Genomic DNA, 19,206 nt, shown 5'->3' on the forward strand with positions numbered 1-19,206 from the left:
TACCATATCTGTTAGGAGACATTGCAGGCATAAGGCCCCATACTCTATTCTGCCACAAGTGGCTTTGTTCAACCTGACTGTTACTCCATTTGTGATCTGGGGGGGAAAGCGAAATGCTATTTGCCCGGTTACTAAGGCTTAATAAAAAGGGGTGTAAAATACACAGGAATAAAAATATAATTTGGTAAAAGACTTAAGACTGGAAGTCAGGATCTCTTCCTGACGCTCAGTACATCTTCTCTAGGCCCAAGGTAAGATGCCAGCTGCTGCTACACCTGTTTCATAATCCTCCCAAGTGGAACTCTGCTCTGTATCTGGGACGCTCTCAGAGCAGTTGACATATCAAGGATCTATGCCATAATGAAGCATGCACAGTGAAGATGTAATGTTACTGCCAAAGTCCCTGAAAAAAATTTACAGATACTTGCAAATCATGATTTTTTCTGAGGTTTAGGATGCTAAAATAGGAACAGAAAAAATATATACACTTTTTTGACCATATGGTAACTGTCTGCCACATTCAAGCTCCTGGTCCAAACTCTGGTTGGGATTTTCAAAGAAATGACTGGAAAAAGGTAACATTGGAAAAACTACCTCTTTTCTTACAGACCTTTGGGCCATTTTTGCCAAAGCCTTCTAAATATTGTAGCCTGAGGTACAGAAAAAGGTTGGAAAAATGTATTCTCTTTGACAAGTTTTGTCAAACATAACACCAACTGAAAACAGGGGGCATTAATGGAAATACCAGGCATTCTTAATGACTGAGTTCCTCCTGTAAAGACAAATAGGAATTCAAATTTTAGGGAGATTAACCAAAATAACCTAGAACTTCAGTCTCTATGAAAGCTTCAGAAAAGGAGGCTTTACACAGCCATTAAGCAGAAGATAAAGGCTGCTTTTTGCCACCTTCCCTGTTTTCCCTTTCTAGCTATTTTTTTTTCTGGGGCCTCCTCTAATAGTCGCTTTCCCTTGCAATCAGAACACAAAATAGGGTGCGTGTAGAAACGTGGGGAGGCTGCTCCAACATGCTGTAATTACAGCACGTCGGAGCAGACTCTATTAATAGAGTCTGCAGGAACATGCTAAATAGCATGCTCCAGCAGCCTCCATGGCCTGTGTATTCCATGAGCCCGCACTTCAAAATGGTGGCAGGGGTGTATAAATTAAAGCTCATCAAACAACTTTAATTAAAACGACCCCACCACCATTTTGAAGCATTCCTTCTGGGGTGGGGGGCAGGCCCTGGCAAGCTGCTGAATATGATTGGGGAGGGGTTTAAACCCCCACCCTGGCCTGCAAGGACCCCAGCCAGGGTATGCCTGGAGGGAGAAGGGGGAAGCAGCCCTTGTCAGGTTTATCCCAAAGGGGAAGGGCCAGACACTGGCCAGGGCAGTGCCTTACATGAAGTGGGGCAGGGAGGGGGATTAAACTTCCCCTCCCCTCTCAGGCATGGGCACAGGTACCTCTGCCAGAGTCTACCCAGCTTTCTGCCCCGCTGGCCACTTGTGCAGCAGCCTCGCCTGGGGCTGAGGCTGGGGCTGAGCTGGACTGGGCCACAGGCACTGCTGAGGATGGACATGGAGGGGAAGGCCCAAGCTGGGCCACAGGAGTAGGGCCCTTCCCAGCCAGCTGCAGTTTGGGTTAGGGCCCTACCCCCATGGCCCAGCCTAGCTTGGCACCCCCGTGCCCGCCCTCAGCAATACCTGCAGCTGCCCTGCTCAGCCTCGGGTGAGGAAGGCACATAGCGGGGTTGGCCTGGGCCAGGCTGAGGGAGCAGGGTCTTTCCCAGCTGGCTGCAGTTTTGTGACAGCCCAGCCCAGCATGCAGAGGTGGCAACTGGCCAGGCAGTGGCATGGAGGTGACACTGCTGCAGCCACAGGCAGGTGCCTTGGCAGCCAGAGTGACTGCACGGGATGAACCCTTCATGCCCGCGGCTTCCCAACCTGGTTCGGAGGCACCAGTGGGCCCAGAGCCCAGCAGACGCCTGCTGCAGGGACTTGGATGACCACAGCCACCAACACGATGCCTCTTGCATGGTGCCTGCCTATCTGTCTCACGTGGCAAGCCGGCCCAGGCAGCCACGGACACAAACAACTCATCCCACAGAGCCAGTCTGGCTTCCATGGCACCTGCCTGCAGCTGCAGTGGTGTTGCCTCCGCCTCACTGCCCATCCAGCCACTGCCCATGCGCATCAGGCCAGGTTATCATGGAGCTGTAATCGGCTGGGAAGGGCCCTGCCCCAGCGGCCTGGCCCAGGCTGGCCCCGCTGTCACCTACCTTGCTCGGGACTAAACTGAGCCAGCTGTGGGCGCTGCTGAGGGTGGGCACAGAGGGGTCAGCCTGGGCCAGGCTGGGCCACATGGGCAGGGCCCTTCCCAGCTGACTGTGTCTCCATGATAGCCTGGCCTGGCCTAGGCATGGGAAGCCAGGAGCAACCTGAGCGCACAGCTCCTGTGGCCCCAGCCCAAGCTGCAACTGGCTGGGAAGGGCCCTGCCCCCATGGCCGAAAAGGAAAATGGGGCTCTGCCCCATATAATCTCTTGACCCATGAGCCACACTGTGAGGAATGAGTACAGGAGTGGCATGGACTGTGATATTTTTAATTACCTACATGCAATGCATGCTCCCAGACATATAGCAATTATTAGGTGTGTGTGAAGCGGGCCATATTCGATTTGGATTCGGATTCAGCCCAATTTGGGGGACAGTGATTCGATTTGCTGATTCGGACCACTGTCCTGATTCGATTCGGACAAATCCGAACCTGAAGATTCAATTCTGATCCGGAGAATCAGCGATTCGGCCATAGACGCAGCTTTATATGTTTTTTCTACATACCTCAAGGTACCAGGCATGGCTTGTGAATGCTGAGACGGTGGGGCAGATGGAGTGTCCCACAGGAGTGCAGGGGTGGGGCCCGCGTGCTCGGTGGCAGACCCGAAAGTGGACCGAATGTACTTCTGGTTCACTTCCGGGTCCACTGCCAAGCACGCGGGGGACCCCACCATGCTCCCATGAGATGCTCCATCCGCCCCACCATCTCAGTGTTCATGAGCCACGCCTGGTATCTCAAAGTATGTAGAAAAAACATATAAAGCTGTGTTTATAGCCAAATCATCGAATCTCTCCAAAACAAAATCGGAGGCTTCTGATTCGATTCAGAGAGATTAATGGGTCTCCTGATTCAATTCGGATTCAGAGATTTGGCCACCGAATTGGGCCAAATCTCCTCCAAATCGGATCAGCAACCAAAGCTTCTCATAGGCCTAGTAATTATTAATTGAATTTTGTGGAGATGCAAAGTTTCTCATATCCACAATATATCCAAATCCAAATGATATATTTTTTTTACAAGAAGGATGATGGTGCTAGAAATATTCAGGTTAAATTATAAGGGAAATGTGATAGAAGCTCAGCTGGCTGAGAAGGGCCCTGCCCCCCATGGCCCAGAAGGAAAATGGGGTCCTGCCTGGCTACTGCTGCTGCTCAGCAGGGGCAGGTGAGTCTGAAGCAAGTGCAAGGCAGGCCAGGGTTGGGGCTGTTCACACGGGTTCCAGCTGGTCTTCTCTGTCCAGGGCAAGTCTGGAGCAAGCACAGGATAGGCCGGGGTTGGAGCTGGGGCTGTGTGCTGTTGGTGGTAGCTTGGAGGAGCCACAGGGTGCATGGGCTCCAGGCTGTTGGGTGGGTGGTGCTGACTATTGTTTAACTTTATAATTAAAATTGTGATTAATTACAACTTTTTTTTTTAATCTCGCAATTAATTCCAATTAATTTCTTTAATCATTTGTCAACCCTAGTTTAAACCAGTTTCTGATCACTTAAACTGGTTTGTGTGTAACTTCTGTCCCTAGCCCCATTAACTACAACAGGGGGATAATTTCAAAGCCTATTCTTCCTAGCCCATTGATGCAATAGTGATATATTTAACAAGGCAAATTCAGTCACCAAGAGCAGCAGAAGAACCCACCAGCCATAGTCAGAGACTAGATCCTGCCTATTCTAAGTGGGGCAAAAGAAAAAGAGCTTAGGGTCTTAACAACAGAGACAACAGAGAGACAGAGGTTACCACTAAACAGCTTGCTTTCAGAAAGGTTCTCATTTATTTTCTCATTGATACAGCTTAACATACAGCCTAGCTGAACCAGTGAGACTGTTTTCTGGGCACATATTCAAACAATTGGTTTTCAGAAGCTCTGTAAATGTGTTGTTATTTCAAGAGGCAAGGATTTTCAGTGGCATCATTGAATACTCAGGCTTACCTCTGGTATGCAGTCATCGTGGGTCACCACTCTCACTATATCATCCAGTGGCAAGAGTGAATTACACTTGATCTCTGTATATACATTCTTCCCTTCTGTACATGCTGCTAGCAACTCCACCAGTGTGATGTGGTAAGCCAAAGGTCCACTCTCATCTGCTCGGTCTCGCTCTGAGCACATCATTTGAAGGAGAACTGGAAATGATGCTCTATCATTGTAAAATATCAACACATCTTCACCTCCATTTATCAGCTGAAATGATAATATAGAAGTTTCCCCAGCTGTTCAAGTGTTCCACACCAGATACAAATGATTTGTTCTCTCTTGCAATATACAAAATTACTCTCTGGCAATACAGACAGCCTTAGAAGAATAGAATTTGACTAATGGAATGCACACGTAAAGTAGAGATTTAGGGCCAGATGTACCTAGTCTAATCTCTCAATACACGTGAGATAAGGGCACGTTGTTATCAATGGTTTACAGAAAAGGAACTGAGGCACAAATTAAATTTTATGTCAGAACTCACACAGGAAAATCTATGGATGTGAACCAGGAACAAGAATTTAAACCAGGACTTCTGAGTCTTTATACACTGCCTGAGAGACAGACTACCCTTCCCTTACCTCCATAACACATATTGATATTAAGTGTCCAAGCATTGTTATTGCAATGGCAGTGATTCCTTTTAAATGGAAGAGCATGTTGCAGCAATACATAGCTGATGGTGGAGCAATACAAAGAAATATTTCATCCTTGGGCTCAGATGTGCCATTTGGATACATCCCAGAGTTAGAAATAGCATGGTGCAGCAGGGTTTGAATGGAGGGAAAAGAGAAGTATACTGGATCACAGATGTACATTTCTCCAAAGGCCAGGGTAGAGTGCCCAGCACCCTGCATTCTCTCTGTCCCCTTTGGGTATAGTGTTGGGTATAGGAGAGTTGGAAAGGAACAGCCCCCAGGCAGCTCTGGTAGTACTGAATAACTTGCTTGGCAGTGTTTGTAGGGATAGGCCCATATCTGTTGTGAGCAAATGTTCAGGAGGGCATGGATAAAATCATGATCTCACTAAATCCAATGGCAGAGACTGCCTGACAGAGATGCTTAAACTTTCACTTGTCATTGTTTGGGGTCATAGAGAGGATGAAAGCTATGCAAATGCAGAAAACTTCTGAAAAACACCCATTTTCCCAGATTTTTCCAATACGGAAAAATTACAAGTGCTGACATTCTGACTGCTCTGATTTTTGGGGGTTTTTTCCCCCATTTCTCACTTTTTTTTCTTTTTATAAATAGATGCAATAGAGTGAATGGTATCTAGGATTCCTGCCCTGCCCCCCGCCCATGGGTTAACTTTCCTTTTATATGTTTTTCTCTTTTTATTCCACTTTTCAAAACTTCTTCAATTTCTGGAATATTTGCAGCAATAAAAGAAGAAATTATGAAAAAGTATAAGAAGGGGAAGTAACATCAATCTTATTTTATTGCACTCCAAAGCACAAAGGAAAGACAAAAGGGGAAACAATTATTTAAAATCTGAAATTCTGAATATTCAAATTGCTAAAAATATTTCTTTTTCTTTTCTTTTAAATGTTTCGTGTAAAACCTTGGGAGATGGAACCAAGTTTTAAAATTTTCCATGAACCTGTTTTTCTATAGTTCAGCCTTGTCTAGTACCTAGTCCTTACATAGGTAATACAAAAGGAAGGAAGAATACTCTTTTCATACGATCCAAAAATGGTTCAGATATATACAATTTAGGCACAATCTGGCCCCAAGTTATTTGCTGGTCAAAAACAGAAAGCAATATATCCCCTATGCTGCACACCCAGACTGTTCCACTGCTGAAGAATGAGGACTAAATCTTATGCAAAATATAACATACTAAATGTATGAAACAAGAAGTTGGAAAGGCAACAGAATGCAAGTTTAGTTGTGGGGACTGTGAGGGACCTCTAAGTCTGAAAGTAAAAACAGCACATGCAAAACTCCAAGTTCTACATCAGTATTTACAGTGCAAGTAGAACAAACTGATTATCATAAAAAGCAATGAAAGAAAAAAAAATCTGTTTTTCCAAGTTTTCCACAATTTCTCTACTGGCATAAAGGTCATCTGAATAGGAGAACTGAGTATCCAGGAAAATGTACTTGAAAATCCTCACCAAAGAAACTTTTAAGTACCCAACATAAATCAGATAAAATTCCCACTGATTTCAATGAGAATAGTAACTAAGAAAAGGCAGCAGACATACTAACCAGTTAAAATACGTTGAAAAAACATGGAGGTTAACGTCAGTTTTAAATTAATTACTGAGACCTTACAAGGCATTCTGGAACATTGCAGACTATCCAGCTCATTGCAACAACTGTTTTCTAAAGTCCAAGTTCTCCTTTTTAACACTTAAGATAAAGCTATATGTCCAGAACCTCCTGGCACTGTCCTAATATAAAACTCTAAAAATCCTCAAAAATAGCCCAAAACTGTAACTTCTAAAAAGTCAAATATTGTAACTTCTATATTAGAGATAGGGAGACTGAGGCACTAGATAGGTCACTAGTGTTATATCACAAAATGAACCAGTTGCATCAAAACTGTTAGATCATACTGCTTCCTTTCTGGAATAATAGCCATATTTGATTGTTTAAATCATTACTCTATAGCTAATAACTGCTTAACTGTAATTGTATAACTCTCTTACAGGTTACTCCTTAAAATGATTCCTTTTTGGGTATTTTTGTTTTGTGTTTTTAAACTTGCTAATTCCTGAAGGACTTTCAATCTAAATATCACAACTAAATTCATTTCTACTTCCATGATGTATTCAGCTTGAAGATGTAATACAGCAATTTATCTCTGTGCTATTATAGATCATTAACAAAAATATATTTAAATTGAAAAACCCAAAATTATGTTTGATTAGAAGCTAAAAACCTACAAGAAACTGAGAGTAAAATAAAAAAATCTGAGAGCACTAATGCACAAGAATTGCTTGAATTGTGTAAATCGAAGTCTTGTAATTGATATAATATGTTAAACACCTCAGTCAAACTGAAAAGGTTGAAATGCAATTCATTAAAGGTTACCCATGTAGGATGAAGTTTTATTTTCTTAATAAGAATGTTTTCCTCCTCATTATTGTGAAGAGAATTTTGTGTAAGTTTCAGATCTGTTTAAATCCCAACTTTAGTTCATCTCTGTTTTTGTCTTTAAGTTTCTTTTTCTAGAAGAAAAAAAAGTGCTTTGAAAATGCCACTTGGGCATTGATCCTACCAAAACCTACCTGCAGTGCTCAAAGTGGAGTCAAATGGGTGCTCTCTCATTAACTTCAGTGACAACACGATTTGGCCCTAAAAGACTACATGGTAAAATTTACCATGCCAATTCTAAACTTACTTATTCTAGGACAGGGTATCAAACAAGTGGCCCATGAAGCCATACGATCTGGCCCATGGATCTTTAAACTGACCCCACAACTGCACGTGGCACACGAGCTGGACCCAACACCACAGGCTCTGCAAGCAGCATGGTGGGGGATCAGTCCAGGGTGTGCCTGGACATGGTGCCTACACCAAACTGGCTCTGTGCACTGCCTCCAGCCCTGCTCTGGGCCTCACTTTGCATGCAGTGTGTGGGCTGAACCTGGTGCTGTCTGCACCAAAGGGAGTCGCTCTCAATCTGGCCCACAGACTGGCCCAGCAACCTTCATCCAGCCCCTGGGATCAGATGAGTTTAACACTCCTATTCTAAAATAAATGCAGAGTAATTCCACTGGCTTCAACACAGTTGCTCCAGAATTAATCTATGGAAGTGAGATCAGAATCTGATGCCTGGGACTATAATAGGATTCCACAAAGTGATTGTAATACAGTTTGGACCAAGTTGCACATAGAATTATTGTAATAAAATGCCACAACGTAGTAAATATGGTTGTGTGGATGGGGAGCTAAAATACAATGAAGCAGAATGAAGGCCTGAGTAAGAAAAACAGGCATTCCAGGGCCCTGACTTCAAAACAGAACTCTCTATACCACCACCACTGCACTCATGTTTTACAGCCAGTACTTATATAGATGGCCTTACCAAATTAGATGCAATTCAAAAATATGTATGCTAAAATATTCATTATTCATGATAACATTTCAAATTCTAAATCCATAATGCCAGCATGTCTTGTTGGCATTAAGAGCAGAGGAAGGCAACCTCAGAATATCAGTATGTGTGCTAAGCAGATATAATATGAACAGTTAACATACCTCTGTCATTACCATATCCTGGCATTTTTTCACATATTTGCCATCTGCTTTTACAATTGTCTGAAGAAAACGCAGGTATTCCACATGACGCCCATGTGTCTCTATACAGTGTACAAAGTGTTGCACTACTCTCTCGCTAATTTCATTGCACAGATGGTAATTGTTCATGAAGATATGCCGCATGGTTTCAGCTTCAAGAAGCTAAACAGATTTAAATCAAAAAGCCTGATAAGAACAGTAAATAAAATTTATATGACGTTCTGAGAAAGAATACTGGAAGAGTCAAGAGCAATGGAAGTCAGCAGGTCAGGGTGAAGGCTCATTTGTGGAGCACAGTGGGACAAGCCAATTTGTACATGCTCTATGGCTAGGGACCTACCTAAATTGCCATTTTGCAGATTTCATGGAAACCTTGAAATCCAGTGTTTGCCTATGAAATCTTGGTGGGGAAAAAACTTAATAAAAGTATTTATTAAGTTTTCCCCACCCAGTTGGGCCTTGCAGCATGCCTGGGAAAGGAAAGCATCAGCTGCCAGAGCAGCACAAAGGGGGCAGCAGACAAACCGGTGGCAGGAGACAAGATAGCGGCTCCCCCTTCTCCCTCCCTCCCTCCTACCCCATGGGGCCTCTCCACCAATCAGCACTCAGGGGCTTGGCCAGACAAAGGGCAGCCAAAAGTCAAGATGGTGGCTGCCCCCTCCTCTCCCTCTCCCCCTGCGACCTCTCTAACAATCAGTGCTCAGGGCCAGGGTCTCTCTGCCAATCAGCATCAAGGAGTGGGCCTTTCATCAAATTGGCTCTTCATGCTAGGACAAAGCCACAAAAATGGCGTTGTCTCACCACAAATTAAGTAGGTCCCTATCTATGGATAAACAGAAGCTTGAAGGCTTGATCCTCACTTACAGTTGCACTGCCTTACGCTACTTAAAAGTTCAAAGAGGCCTTGTAGCAGTCACATATTAAATTCTTCTTCTTCCACAGTCCCTCACAGTCAAGGGTAATTGTCTTCCAGGACTGTCTTATCTGTGTGTCTGAAGATGGCTGATGAGACCTATCCATCAGCCATCTTTGGATCAACACACTCTACTGAAGCTCAGATATGTGTTTCTGTGTGGGGAAGACAATTATATCATGGAAGACAATCATCCTTGACTCCAATCTAGGACCATCTACCACACACCAAAACATATTAAATTAATGCCCACTTGAAGACCCATATGCTGGCACTCTAAAGGGAGTTTAGCATCAATGAGAATAAGGACCTTGGTCTCCAGGACTGTCAGCCCAGCACCCTTCAACAGCATGAAGTTCACACAAAAATTTTAAAAGGTCCTGGTGGTGGGAAATACTCAGGCCATTGTATTCAGTCAAGTGTCTACACTTCTAATGCTCTTATATTATTTCTAACATAAGTGCACTCTGCTCAGCAGGTCTCCCATCCAGCAAGCTGGAAAGACTATAATTTTGTATAACAACAATACATCATTCACCAATAAAAACAATGAAACAAATCAAAAAGTTAGGGGACTTCAGGAAAGAGACCAGAAGTACGTGAAAGTGATTTAGCAGGAAAATAAAAAGGAAGATCAAGTTTTAGGTAGAAAAGGAGAAAATATCACTAGTTTAAGGCTGCAGGCTTGAATTTGATCTCAGAGGGGTTGTATACGAGTGTAGTAGTTCCACTGATTTCACTAGAATTACAGTAGTGTCAGTAAGATCAGAATTCAGTCACATGTGATATAATGTCATGAAAACAAAACATTGGACCTTTTTCAGGCAGCTTACAGCAAACTATACTTACATTGTTCCTTTCCAATTTAGAATTTGGTCTCTTTAAAACAATGAAAAAAAGAAACAAAAGAAAACGAAAGAAGACAGAGGGAAGGTAAAAGTAATGGAGAAGAAACAAAAGAAATCATTTCTCTATTGCTGTATTTGGCTTTACGAATGCCAGCAAGTAAAATTCAGGTTAATCTATTTTCAATTGTAAGTTATTGTCCAATGACATACTTACTCCAGGTGTTAGGAACAAATTGAGGTTTTTGTGGAGGAGAACTTGATTCTGAGGATTTCCTCGACAGAAATTCTGGAGAAAAATGTGAGCTAGGTTCATAATTTCGTTCATCTTCTCATCAGTCTACAGATGAAAAAAGTCAAATGCAACAGATGAGACAAACATACTTGCTAAAAAACATGGCAATTAATGAACTAATTGTCCTCCAGCTTCCTGAGCCTTAAAAGGTAGATACTTTCCCTTCAGCAAGAATGGCTGACCAGTTTCTTCCAGAGCCCACCAATGGCAGCACCTTTGCTGAATTCAGGGAGTCGCTAAGAAATCACACAAGACATTGCATTTCCCACTACTCCCCATCTTGACCTTCTTTAGCCCAGGGTGCTCATGACCTGGACTAATAAGACCACCAGGTTCAGCTCAAATATACTGTGACCCTTTTCTGTGTTTTGAGGTGAACTGCGGGTATAAACAGATGTCTTTGAAGCGGGATCGGCTTGGCTGGGATGTGTCCCAGAACAGTCAATTCATTTCATCAGCATCTACGGACATCACTGGGGCTGTTGCCCCACTGGACTGGACCCCTACCATGCCTGGAGCTTCAGGGGCCCAATACTGCAGGACAAATGACCATGGGTGTCACACCCCAACTGGGGGTGTACGTCTGCGAGCAGGGGAACCCCCATAGGGGTTCTCCCACTTGAAGATGTATGCCCCAAAAACATGCATGGTGGGAATCCCCTGCAAGAGGTTCCCCCCATCTGAGTTTGCAGACACATGCCCTAGGAATTATGCTGCAGGGGGATTCCCAGGGAGCACAGGATCAGCCTCCTGAAGCCCTGGCAGCCTCTCCCCATGGTGGAGAGATCACACACATTCCTGTGCAGCCCATATTCTCCCACCATAAGCAAACAGATGTCAGTTGCACAAAGGTGGCATGAACTATGACTAGGAATTATCATGCTCACACAAGTTTGGGCATTTGCAGTGCAACAATGGGCTAAGACAACTGCTCTCTTCAGTTTTGTGCCACCACAAAAATTTTTATGCCAGCACAAATGTGACATCTGTGTGCAGCCTAACTTTACTTTGGCTTGTTCAATAGACTTTATAACAGTGGGTCGCAACCTTTTTTTTCTGAGACCCACTGCTGGGAGCAGAGGGCAACGGCGGCAGCAGCAGATAGGGTAGAGGAGCTCCCAGCACGTGGCATGGCTCATCTTTTCTGTGAAGCACCGCTGGCATTGCCCCTGGAACCCTCATTTGGGTCGTGACCTGGGGTTGGGAACCGCTGCTTTATAATAACTATATTAAAGATGATAAAGCTAAGGACAAGATCTTCTAGTGAGTGCTCACTGTTAGTCTCTTAATTCCTTATTTCAGATCCTAAACAGTGGCCTGGTTTTCAAAAGTAGCTCCTATTCTATTCATTTCAATGACTGTTCAGCACGTCTGCAAATCAAGCCACTTTTGTAGTTAAATATGTATTTTCTTGCCTAGCTTTCAGCACCCATTTTCCAAACTTGTAGCATAATACATTAACAAGCATGTGGTGAGCCTGCTCTATGAACAGCTCACTATCGCCCTGAGGAGAACTGAACCAAGTGTCAAAATCACAACATTAGAGTGTCAGACACAGGAAAATATAAAAGTAGACCATAAACGGGTTCCATCTCTTTGCAGTGCCAGTGCCAGATCTACTAATTTGACCAAGGTGGATCTAGCTAAAGACAACAAATTCATTCATTTGGATGCTCAGGTGAGTAAATCTGGGCTATTTCAGTTCTAAAACAGCCACTAGAGACAATAACAGCTTTACCAAGATAGAGGCTTTATAAGGCTTGAGTCACAGATACAGAAATGCCCATTAGGTCTCTAAAATACCAAGCAAGGCACTCCCCTGAGAGTGCTGGACATCCTGCCGGAGGATCCATTAGGTCAATGATTTCCAGCCTGCAGTGACTAAACTGCTTATTCTGAATATGGGAAGGTATCACAGCTTCTCTGAGCACCTGTGATGGTAAATGCTGTTTTTATTCTTTATTTAGACAGTTAGATTTAAAAATTGCTCAAGATTTATTATTCTTAAATAAGAAAATTGCATAATCACTTGGAGTCTGCTTTGTCGCTCATTTAAAACTATGAAAATCTGTCTGCGGGTCAGACCCTTTTATAACTGTTTATTTGGTACATTCCTCCCCTTCCCAGTAAAGTAATTATTAGTATAACCTGTTCATAGGGTATCTGGAGAAGGTCCAGTACGACTGAGTGGGCTCCCATATTTTTCAACAACCGTTGCTGCTGAATTCGACATTTTTTATTCTGGACACAAAGTTTGCTGAGTCGAATCAAAATCTAAAAAAAAATAACCCCCCAAAATAAAATGTGATAGATTACATGTTCTAGCAACAAATATTAATGCCTTGCACCAACATGTGCAATTATTCACTTGTACATATACCAACCTCCTTAACAATGTTGTAATTATTACTCTTATTGCTGTCAATCTGTGGTTTTTTGGTTCCATCCTGTACTGGGCTTAAAATATTTGGTTCCTACAATTTAAAAACAAAAAGAAGGCTTCTTAAACAATTTATTAAACATCAACCAAGTACATTTAACAACAAATAAATGAGAAGAGCAACAACAGACAGAATTAGAAAAGGACAGTCTAATGGTTCAAGAGCTGGCTAATGACACAGGTTTGATTCCTTCCTCTACCGCAAGCTTCCTGCATAATCTTAGACAAGTTGCTTGGTCTTGTTGTGCCTAAAATCTTTATGATGCATGGCACCGCCTTCCTCACAGGGATTCTATGAGACTCTAATCCTAAAGTAGTTTAATAATATAGGACTGGGGCCATAGGAATACCTGTAACTGAAAGATTTTTCCATCCACATACATACCTAATGCAGCTACAGTATAGACTAAAACGAACAGAATGCAAAAAAGCTGTGAGAGAGCAATTCTGAAAATGACGATGGTGAAGGCAGCCTTTCTTGTGGAGAAAAATCAGTTTTCTTCAAAAGCTAAGGAACAAGAGGTATATGGAGATTGATCTGGTATCACCCTGCTACCAGCAGTAAAGTTCTTCAAGTAAAGGTGATACTTTAACTCACATCTCTGGGTGACGTGGAAAGGGATTTAAAAGGAGAAAATGTGGCCCTTAGGTTTAAACAATGAATTGGAAATGTTCCTCACTCCACCAGGCATGTTTGGTCTTTCTAATCTAGAAGTATGAGGGCTTAAGAGTGGGCCCTGTCATGGAGACCATTACATTTAGTGAAAAAAACTTTGGAGTTCTAATGCCATGACTCAGTCTTGTCACTGGGAATGAAAATTACTGTAGTCTCATCAAAGAGAATGAAGCAGATGGGCTCCCGAGTTTTCTTCTATCCGCCAACATCCTAAAGTTTTTGTGAAAAGTGAAATTAAAATACGTTCACCAGTGCACATGCACATATTTGAATTTTTATACTTTCTGAAATGTCTCCCTGTGCTTTCTCTAGCTAGTTGTTAAGATTAGGGGTTTCTATAAATTCCATCTAGTCTTAATTTCCACAGGGGCATGAGGTAGCTGTACTGGTTCAGTCCTTTGTGGCTGTTTGTAACAATGTCAGCACTGTTATTCAGCATGTTTGCATTGATCTGTGACAACAATGGATTATTATTTGTTTAGGGTTTGTTAGTATGCATGCTGCCTCTTACTCACTGCTTGAAGCAATACTTTGGAAGATATTTTGGGCTTTTTGCTATAATTAACCACTCTCCTCTGCCCTGGGACTGGTGGTTAACCAAAATTAATTTACCTGTTACATGTATCAGCATTCTTCCTCAATCACTGAAGTTTTATAATCCTTGTGAACTATATGTTTTATCTGGAAGTGCTGATCAGCATGAAACTGCTGAATCTATCCTTTCGCTTAACAAAATAAAAAACTGTTTATTGAACCCATAAAGAGTGTTCCAGAGATGTAGTTATCAGGAGATAATCACACTACTGGGATATCAGACGCACAAGGTTGAGTATCTTGTTTTGTTATGTCCTGTGATAGACACTCTGCCATGCCTTCCCATACAGGGAACAGAAGTCACAAAGCTTGCACTGACTGAGCTAGGCTCAATTCTGAATTATCGGTCTGTAGTCCTAGAGTAGAAATTTCTAAACGTGGCTGCTAGCTTTCTTCATAAAATTCATAGATAATTACAACTTTAGGATATCATGTGCATCCATTATAGATTCCTTTCCTCCAGCCTCCAAATTGGGGCCAGATTTTGCCCCTCTTACTCAATCTGCATGATACCTTACTCATAAAGCAGTCCCAAGAATGATAGAGATGCACTGATGTATCAGTTGCATATTGGATTGGCAACAATAAAAGGAAAATTAACATTATCAGCAATCGGCTTTTTTTGGCAAGCGTAGACTATAATGTCACTGATAAATGTTGCGTGCACGTGCACATCCGCAACATGCACATGGCCAGGAATGCAGCTGGGCAGCTTGGAGAGCAGTGTCCAGCCAGTACGTCTGTGGTGGGGGGAAGGGGTGGGGGAAGAGAAAGGGCATGGGAGGGAAGATGGAGGCCCTCACGATGAGGGAAGTAGTGGGGCAGGGGCGGGCCAGGGGCTGCCCAGCCAGGGAAGTGACAAGCTGACCAGGGCACAGCTGTGGTCAGCTTGTCAGGGAGCACAGGGGGATTTGGAGTGGAGGCTGCTCTCCACCACTGCACACACCCCTGGGGAAGCATGGGGGGGCATGTTGCCACACCCCCCCCAGATATGTGTGCAGGGCGAGGGTGGGCTGCACCAACCTCTTCCCAGCATGGGGACTGGGCCAGGGCTGGGCTCTGAGCATGCAACGGTGGCACTGAGAGGAGTGATTATGGGGTGGGCTATAGTCACCCAAAATTCCCTGTGGCCACTCCTCCCATCACCACCACCACCCACCACACCCCGCCCCCACGTACCCCGAGCATAGCCCAGGCCCAGTCCCCCCGGCAAGAAGAGGCCAGAACAGCTCCTGGCCCCAAGCCCACAGCAGGCAACCTGCCCTCACCATGCACACAAATCTGGGGGGGGCATATGCCCCCCATGCCTCCCTCGGAGGTGCACACAGCAGTGGAGAGCTTTGCCCCCCACCCCACCCCCCGCAGTCCCCAGGTGAGCCGAGCCACCCATTGCTCCATTCCGCTCCCAGGGCCGCGTATTCGCGGCCCTGGCTGGGCAGCACCTGCTCCTCCCCCTGCCCCTGCCCCATTCCCTCCCTCAGCGTGGAGCCTTGATCTGTCCTCCCCCACACCCACATCCTTTCCATCCCACAGACTTAATGGCAGGACGTTGCTCTCCAAGCTGCTGGGCTGTATTCCTGTAAATCAGCTATCGGATCAGTATCGGCTGATATGGCTGGTTAATAATTGGCCACCATTATCAGGCAAGAAAATCTTTATCAGTGCACCCCTAGTTAGTAGAGCTACTTATGAGACATTTAGCATAAATGAAAGAAGCACAAAAAACCCTACTTAAGGCAAGGCAGGACCTCAGAGACTTGTTGATAGAGGCATAAGCTTTCAGAGGCAACAGCCTACTTTGACAGATGCTGTAGTTTCCAGAGACGTATTTATTGCAGCAGTAGTTTTGATTGGTGAGTATATTTACTGCATACCAAAGACTTGCTTAAGTCTTGATTAATATAATATAACTTGATTAATATAATGGATCAGACCCTCAGCTGATGTAACACCGTATCTCCATGATGGAATCACATAGGTTCACACCAGCAGACAAATCAGAGCAGTTGTACAGATTACATATTACTGCCCTGATCTAGTACACTCTCAGCTGTCAGAGATAATAATGTGTATCACCTGGGTCATTGTGGATCACCTGGATTAACATCCATAAAGATCCAGTGCTTCCTCATGGGAAAACAGCAAAAACACTCCTTCCAGAGATGTTTCTGCTTAAAGTTTAAGTTCCATTTCCTGTCCTCTGGTATCTTTGCCAAAACAGCTATTTTTAAGAACAGGGGGATCTTATCACACTAGCAAAATTCTGATAGTTTTCCATCCTGCTTGTCCCTGTAACATTTTCCTTTCATTAAATATATAAAGAGCCATTTTCTTCCTGATGCTGAGGAGGAGATAGAAAAATCCACACACTAGAACCCAAGAAAACTAAATTCCTCCATGGTACTACTCCATTAACTCCATCTGAGTTACACGAGCAAAGAATTTGTTACGGCTAGTTTCTTCAACTTTCTTCTCTCGCGGTTTACAGCTTTCCCCCTATAAGAATAAAAAAGGACTCGGCCTCTTCCCAACTCAAACAGGAAAAGATGATCTCCCTTGAGATTAGCTTCCTTAGTAGCTCCTGTATCTCTTCAGACCACTGGCAGCACAACTTCTGCTGGATCTACAGTCCTACTGCCCTGCTAGCACCTGCTGGGGAATTTTCTGTAGGGAAGGAGGAATATGGAGTGCAGTGTCATGTACAGCCAAGCCCTGCTGTGGACCTTCACAGAGGGTGATAATGCTGTTACTGAGATTGCATTCCCTTCTTCTGTGTTTCCAGTGTTACTAACACACACAATTTTATTGCAAGGATCACGATATTTGGCATTTTTCTTACTCTCCAGTAGCTGCGCTTATCAAACTCATGAAAACCTCATCTTTCTTTAAAAAATTAAGCTTCTAGCCCTTATGGCTGCAGAGAAATGTTTGAAAATATAATCTAAGTGCACTCTGAAATTTAAGAAATGGGTGGTAAATAAGAAGACCCCCGACCTTTATAGTTTTATTTTTATAGCCTGATTTTAAGCCATTTCTGTGATTTTAGTGACAAGTTTCATAAGGTTTGGAAGCCTGCTATTGGTCACACTGTTTCACAGCTAGCACAACAGAGGGGCTGTCTCTCCTCTGTTTTGATTCAGTCTTCCAATAAAGTCATCCTAAGAGTAAATATGTGATCTCTGAATTACCTCCAGAGCAACACAATGATCTCAAAAACACAAACACCATGGCTCTCTTGCTAGACCAAATAAGAGACTATCTGTGAAATGATAAAACTCTTTATTAAAAACAGCAGGAAAGAAATCTGAAAACTCATAGAAAAGTTTTGTCTTTTTTTTCTCCTTAGTCTTAAGGTCCATCCAAGATACTAGGCATCACTGGCTCACTAGTACCATCAGGTTGATAGTGTGAAACATACACAAATGATTAGTTAAAAAGAAAAAAAAAACCTGTAGTATAACACTGAAACATTGCCAGGCTAGGAATTTAAAGACAAACCTCTACTGGCTCTTCACCACCTTTTGCCTGACCCTCGCCCAGTTCTCCACTCTCATAGCTGCTGCTTTTTTCAACCCATAATTCAGATTTTTCTACAGTTAATCGCAATTGATCAAGATCAGCTTTGATTTGCTTGTAGTTATCCACATCCTGATTAGACACCAGCAACTGGACCTGGAAATATGGTATATTATGTAACAATAATACAGCAAGATGTACAGCAGCTATTGTAGTCAAATTTGTTTTACGGTTCCATTCTACACATCCATTTTCACTTGAACTTGAAACTTCAAGTAAATTATCACTTGAAACTCAACTCAAAACTTTGCCTTCTGAACTGAAATTTGTCATACTTGTCTTTTCAGTTCAAATTCAACAAAGCTGTTAAGACACACTAAATTTAATGTCACTGAAGATTTTGTTTGCCCAAGGAAAAATGGCTACAGTGTTTAGAACATTCTACTTTCTTCCTCATCACACTACAAAATCTTTTTCAGTATAAACACATATGTATAAATCCCCAAGCACTGTGGCAGAGCTAACAATGATGCAAATATTATGGTCATCAGGATATTAAAATGAGAAATGGTTTATCCAGTCTAAACAATATTTTGCAAGAAAACAGAATTGATACACAAGAAATAAAGAGCTCTAAATGCAGTCAGTATTTCCAAAGATTGAAATGCCAATGAAAATTTTCAGTGCTTCCCAGGTTCCATATAATTTCCTCTCAGATCTTCGTCTGCATTTTTCCAAGATGACTCTAGTATTCTAATTTTCCACCCATAATATTTAATCTCTCTTCTCTTTCTCCTAACTCCTCATGATTTAGAAAGATCTGTAAAATCCCTTTCCTTACAATGCTATTGGGCTTCTCCCCTAGATTATTAATTATTAACCAAAACCTAAACAATGTTCCTATAGTAAATCAAAGATTATCCTTAAGAAATCAAACTGACGTCAAAGGAATGCCCACATTTTATAAATGTTGCCACCTGCCAGGCAAGAACATTAATAACATATAAAAAAAAATTGTTTGCAAAAACTATTTACTATTTTATAATACAGTCTTAAAGTTCACATCTGATTCTCTCTTAGCAGTGTAGAGCCTTGTTATTCTGAACAATTTATGACTGCTGCTTATCTCCTAGTATTAGTATTCTATTTTCTCCACAGCTTTTTTTGTTTATTTGACAATTAGACTTTTCTTACCTTTACAGAAACATGTTAGCTACTCAACCCTCGCTTAACTGGGAATAGCAGCTATTTATGCACCTAATCAGCATGGCCCCACTTTAATATCCTGGTGGGAGGCCATTATGCAACTCTGCAACAATATTAAACAAAGACTTTCCAGCTACTTAACATTTGTCTGGTTTCAGACACAAAA

General features: G+C 42.8%; 1 protein-coding gene across 5 annotated transcripts in view; it reads right to left on the reverse strand.

Moving 5' to 3' along the window:
- The window catches only part of ITPR2 (inositol 1,4,5-trisphosphate receptor type 2), a 425,347-nt gene that overhangs the window by 235,235 nt on the left and 170,906 nt on the right, over positions 1 to 19,206 (reverse strand). For all 5 annotated transcript variants that reach the window (XM_019498344.2, XM_006270092.4, XM_014607327.3 and 2 more), the window contains 6 exons: positions 17,817 to 17,990; positions 12,993 to 13,082; positions 12,757 to 12,882; positions 10,531 to 10,653; positions 8,517 to 8,717; positions 4,261 to 4,512 (listed from right to left, as the gene is read on the reverse strand). In XM_019498344.2, the coding sequence (XP_019353889.1) occupies positions 4,261 to 4,512; positions 8,517 to 8,717; positions 10,531 to 10,653; positions 12,757 to 12,882; positions 12,993 to 13,082; positions 17,817 to 17,990 (966 nt within the window). The remainder of the gene's footprint in view (positions 1 to 4,260; positions 4,513 to 8,516; positions 8,718 to 10,530; positions 10,654 to 12,756; positions 12,883 to 12,992; positions 13,083 to 17,816; positions 17,991 to 19,206) is intronic.

The sequence above is a fragment of the Alligator mississippiensis genome, chromosome 4 (assembly GCF_030867095.1).
Source record: "Alligator mississippiensis isolate rAllMis1 chromosome 4, rAllMis1, whole genome shotgun sequence".
Lineage (NCBI taxonomy): Eukaryota > Metazoa > Chordata > Crocodylia > Alligatoridae > Alligator > Alligator mississippiensis.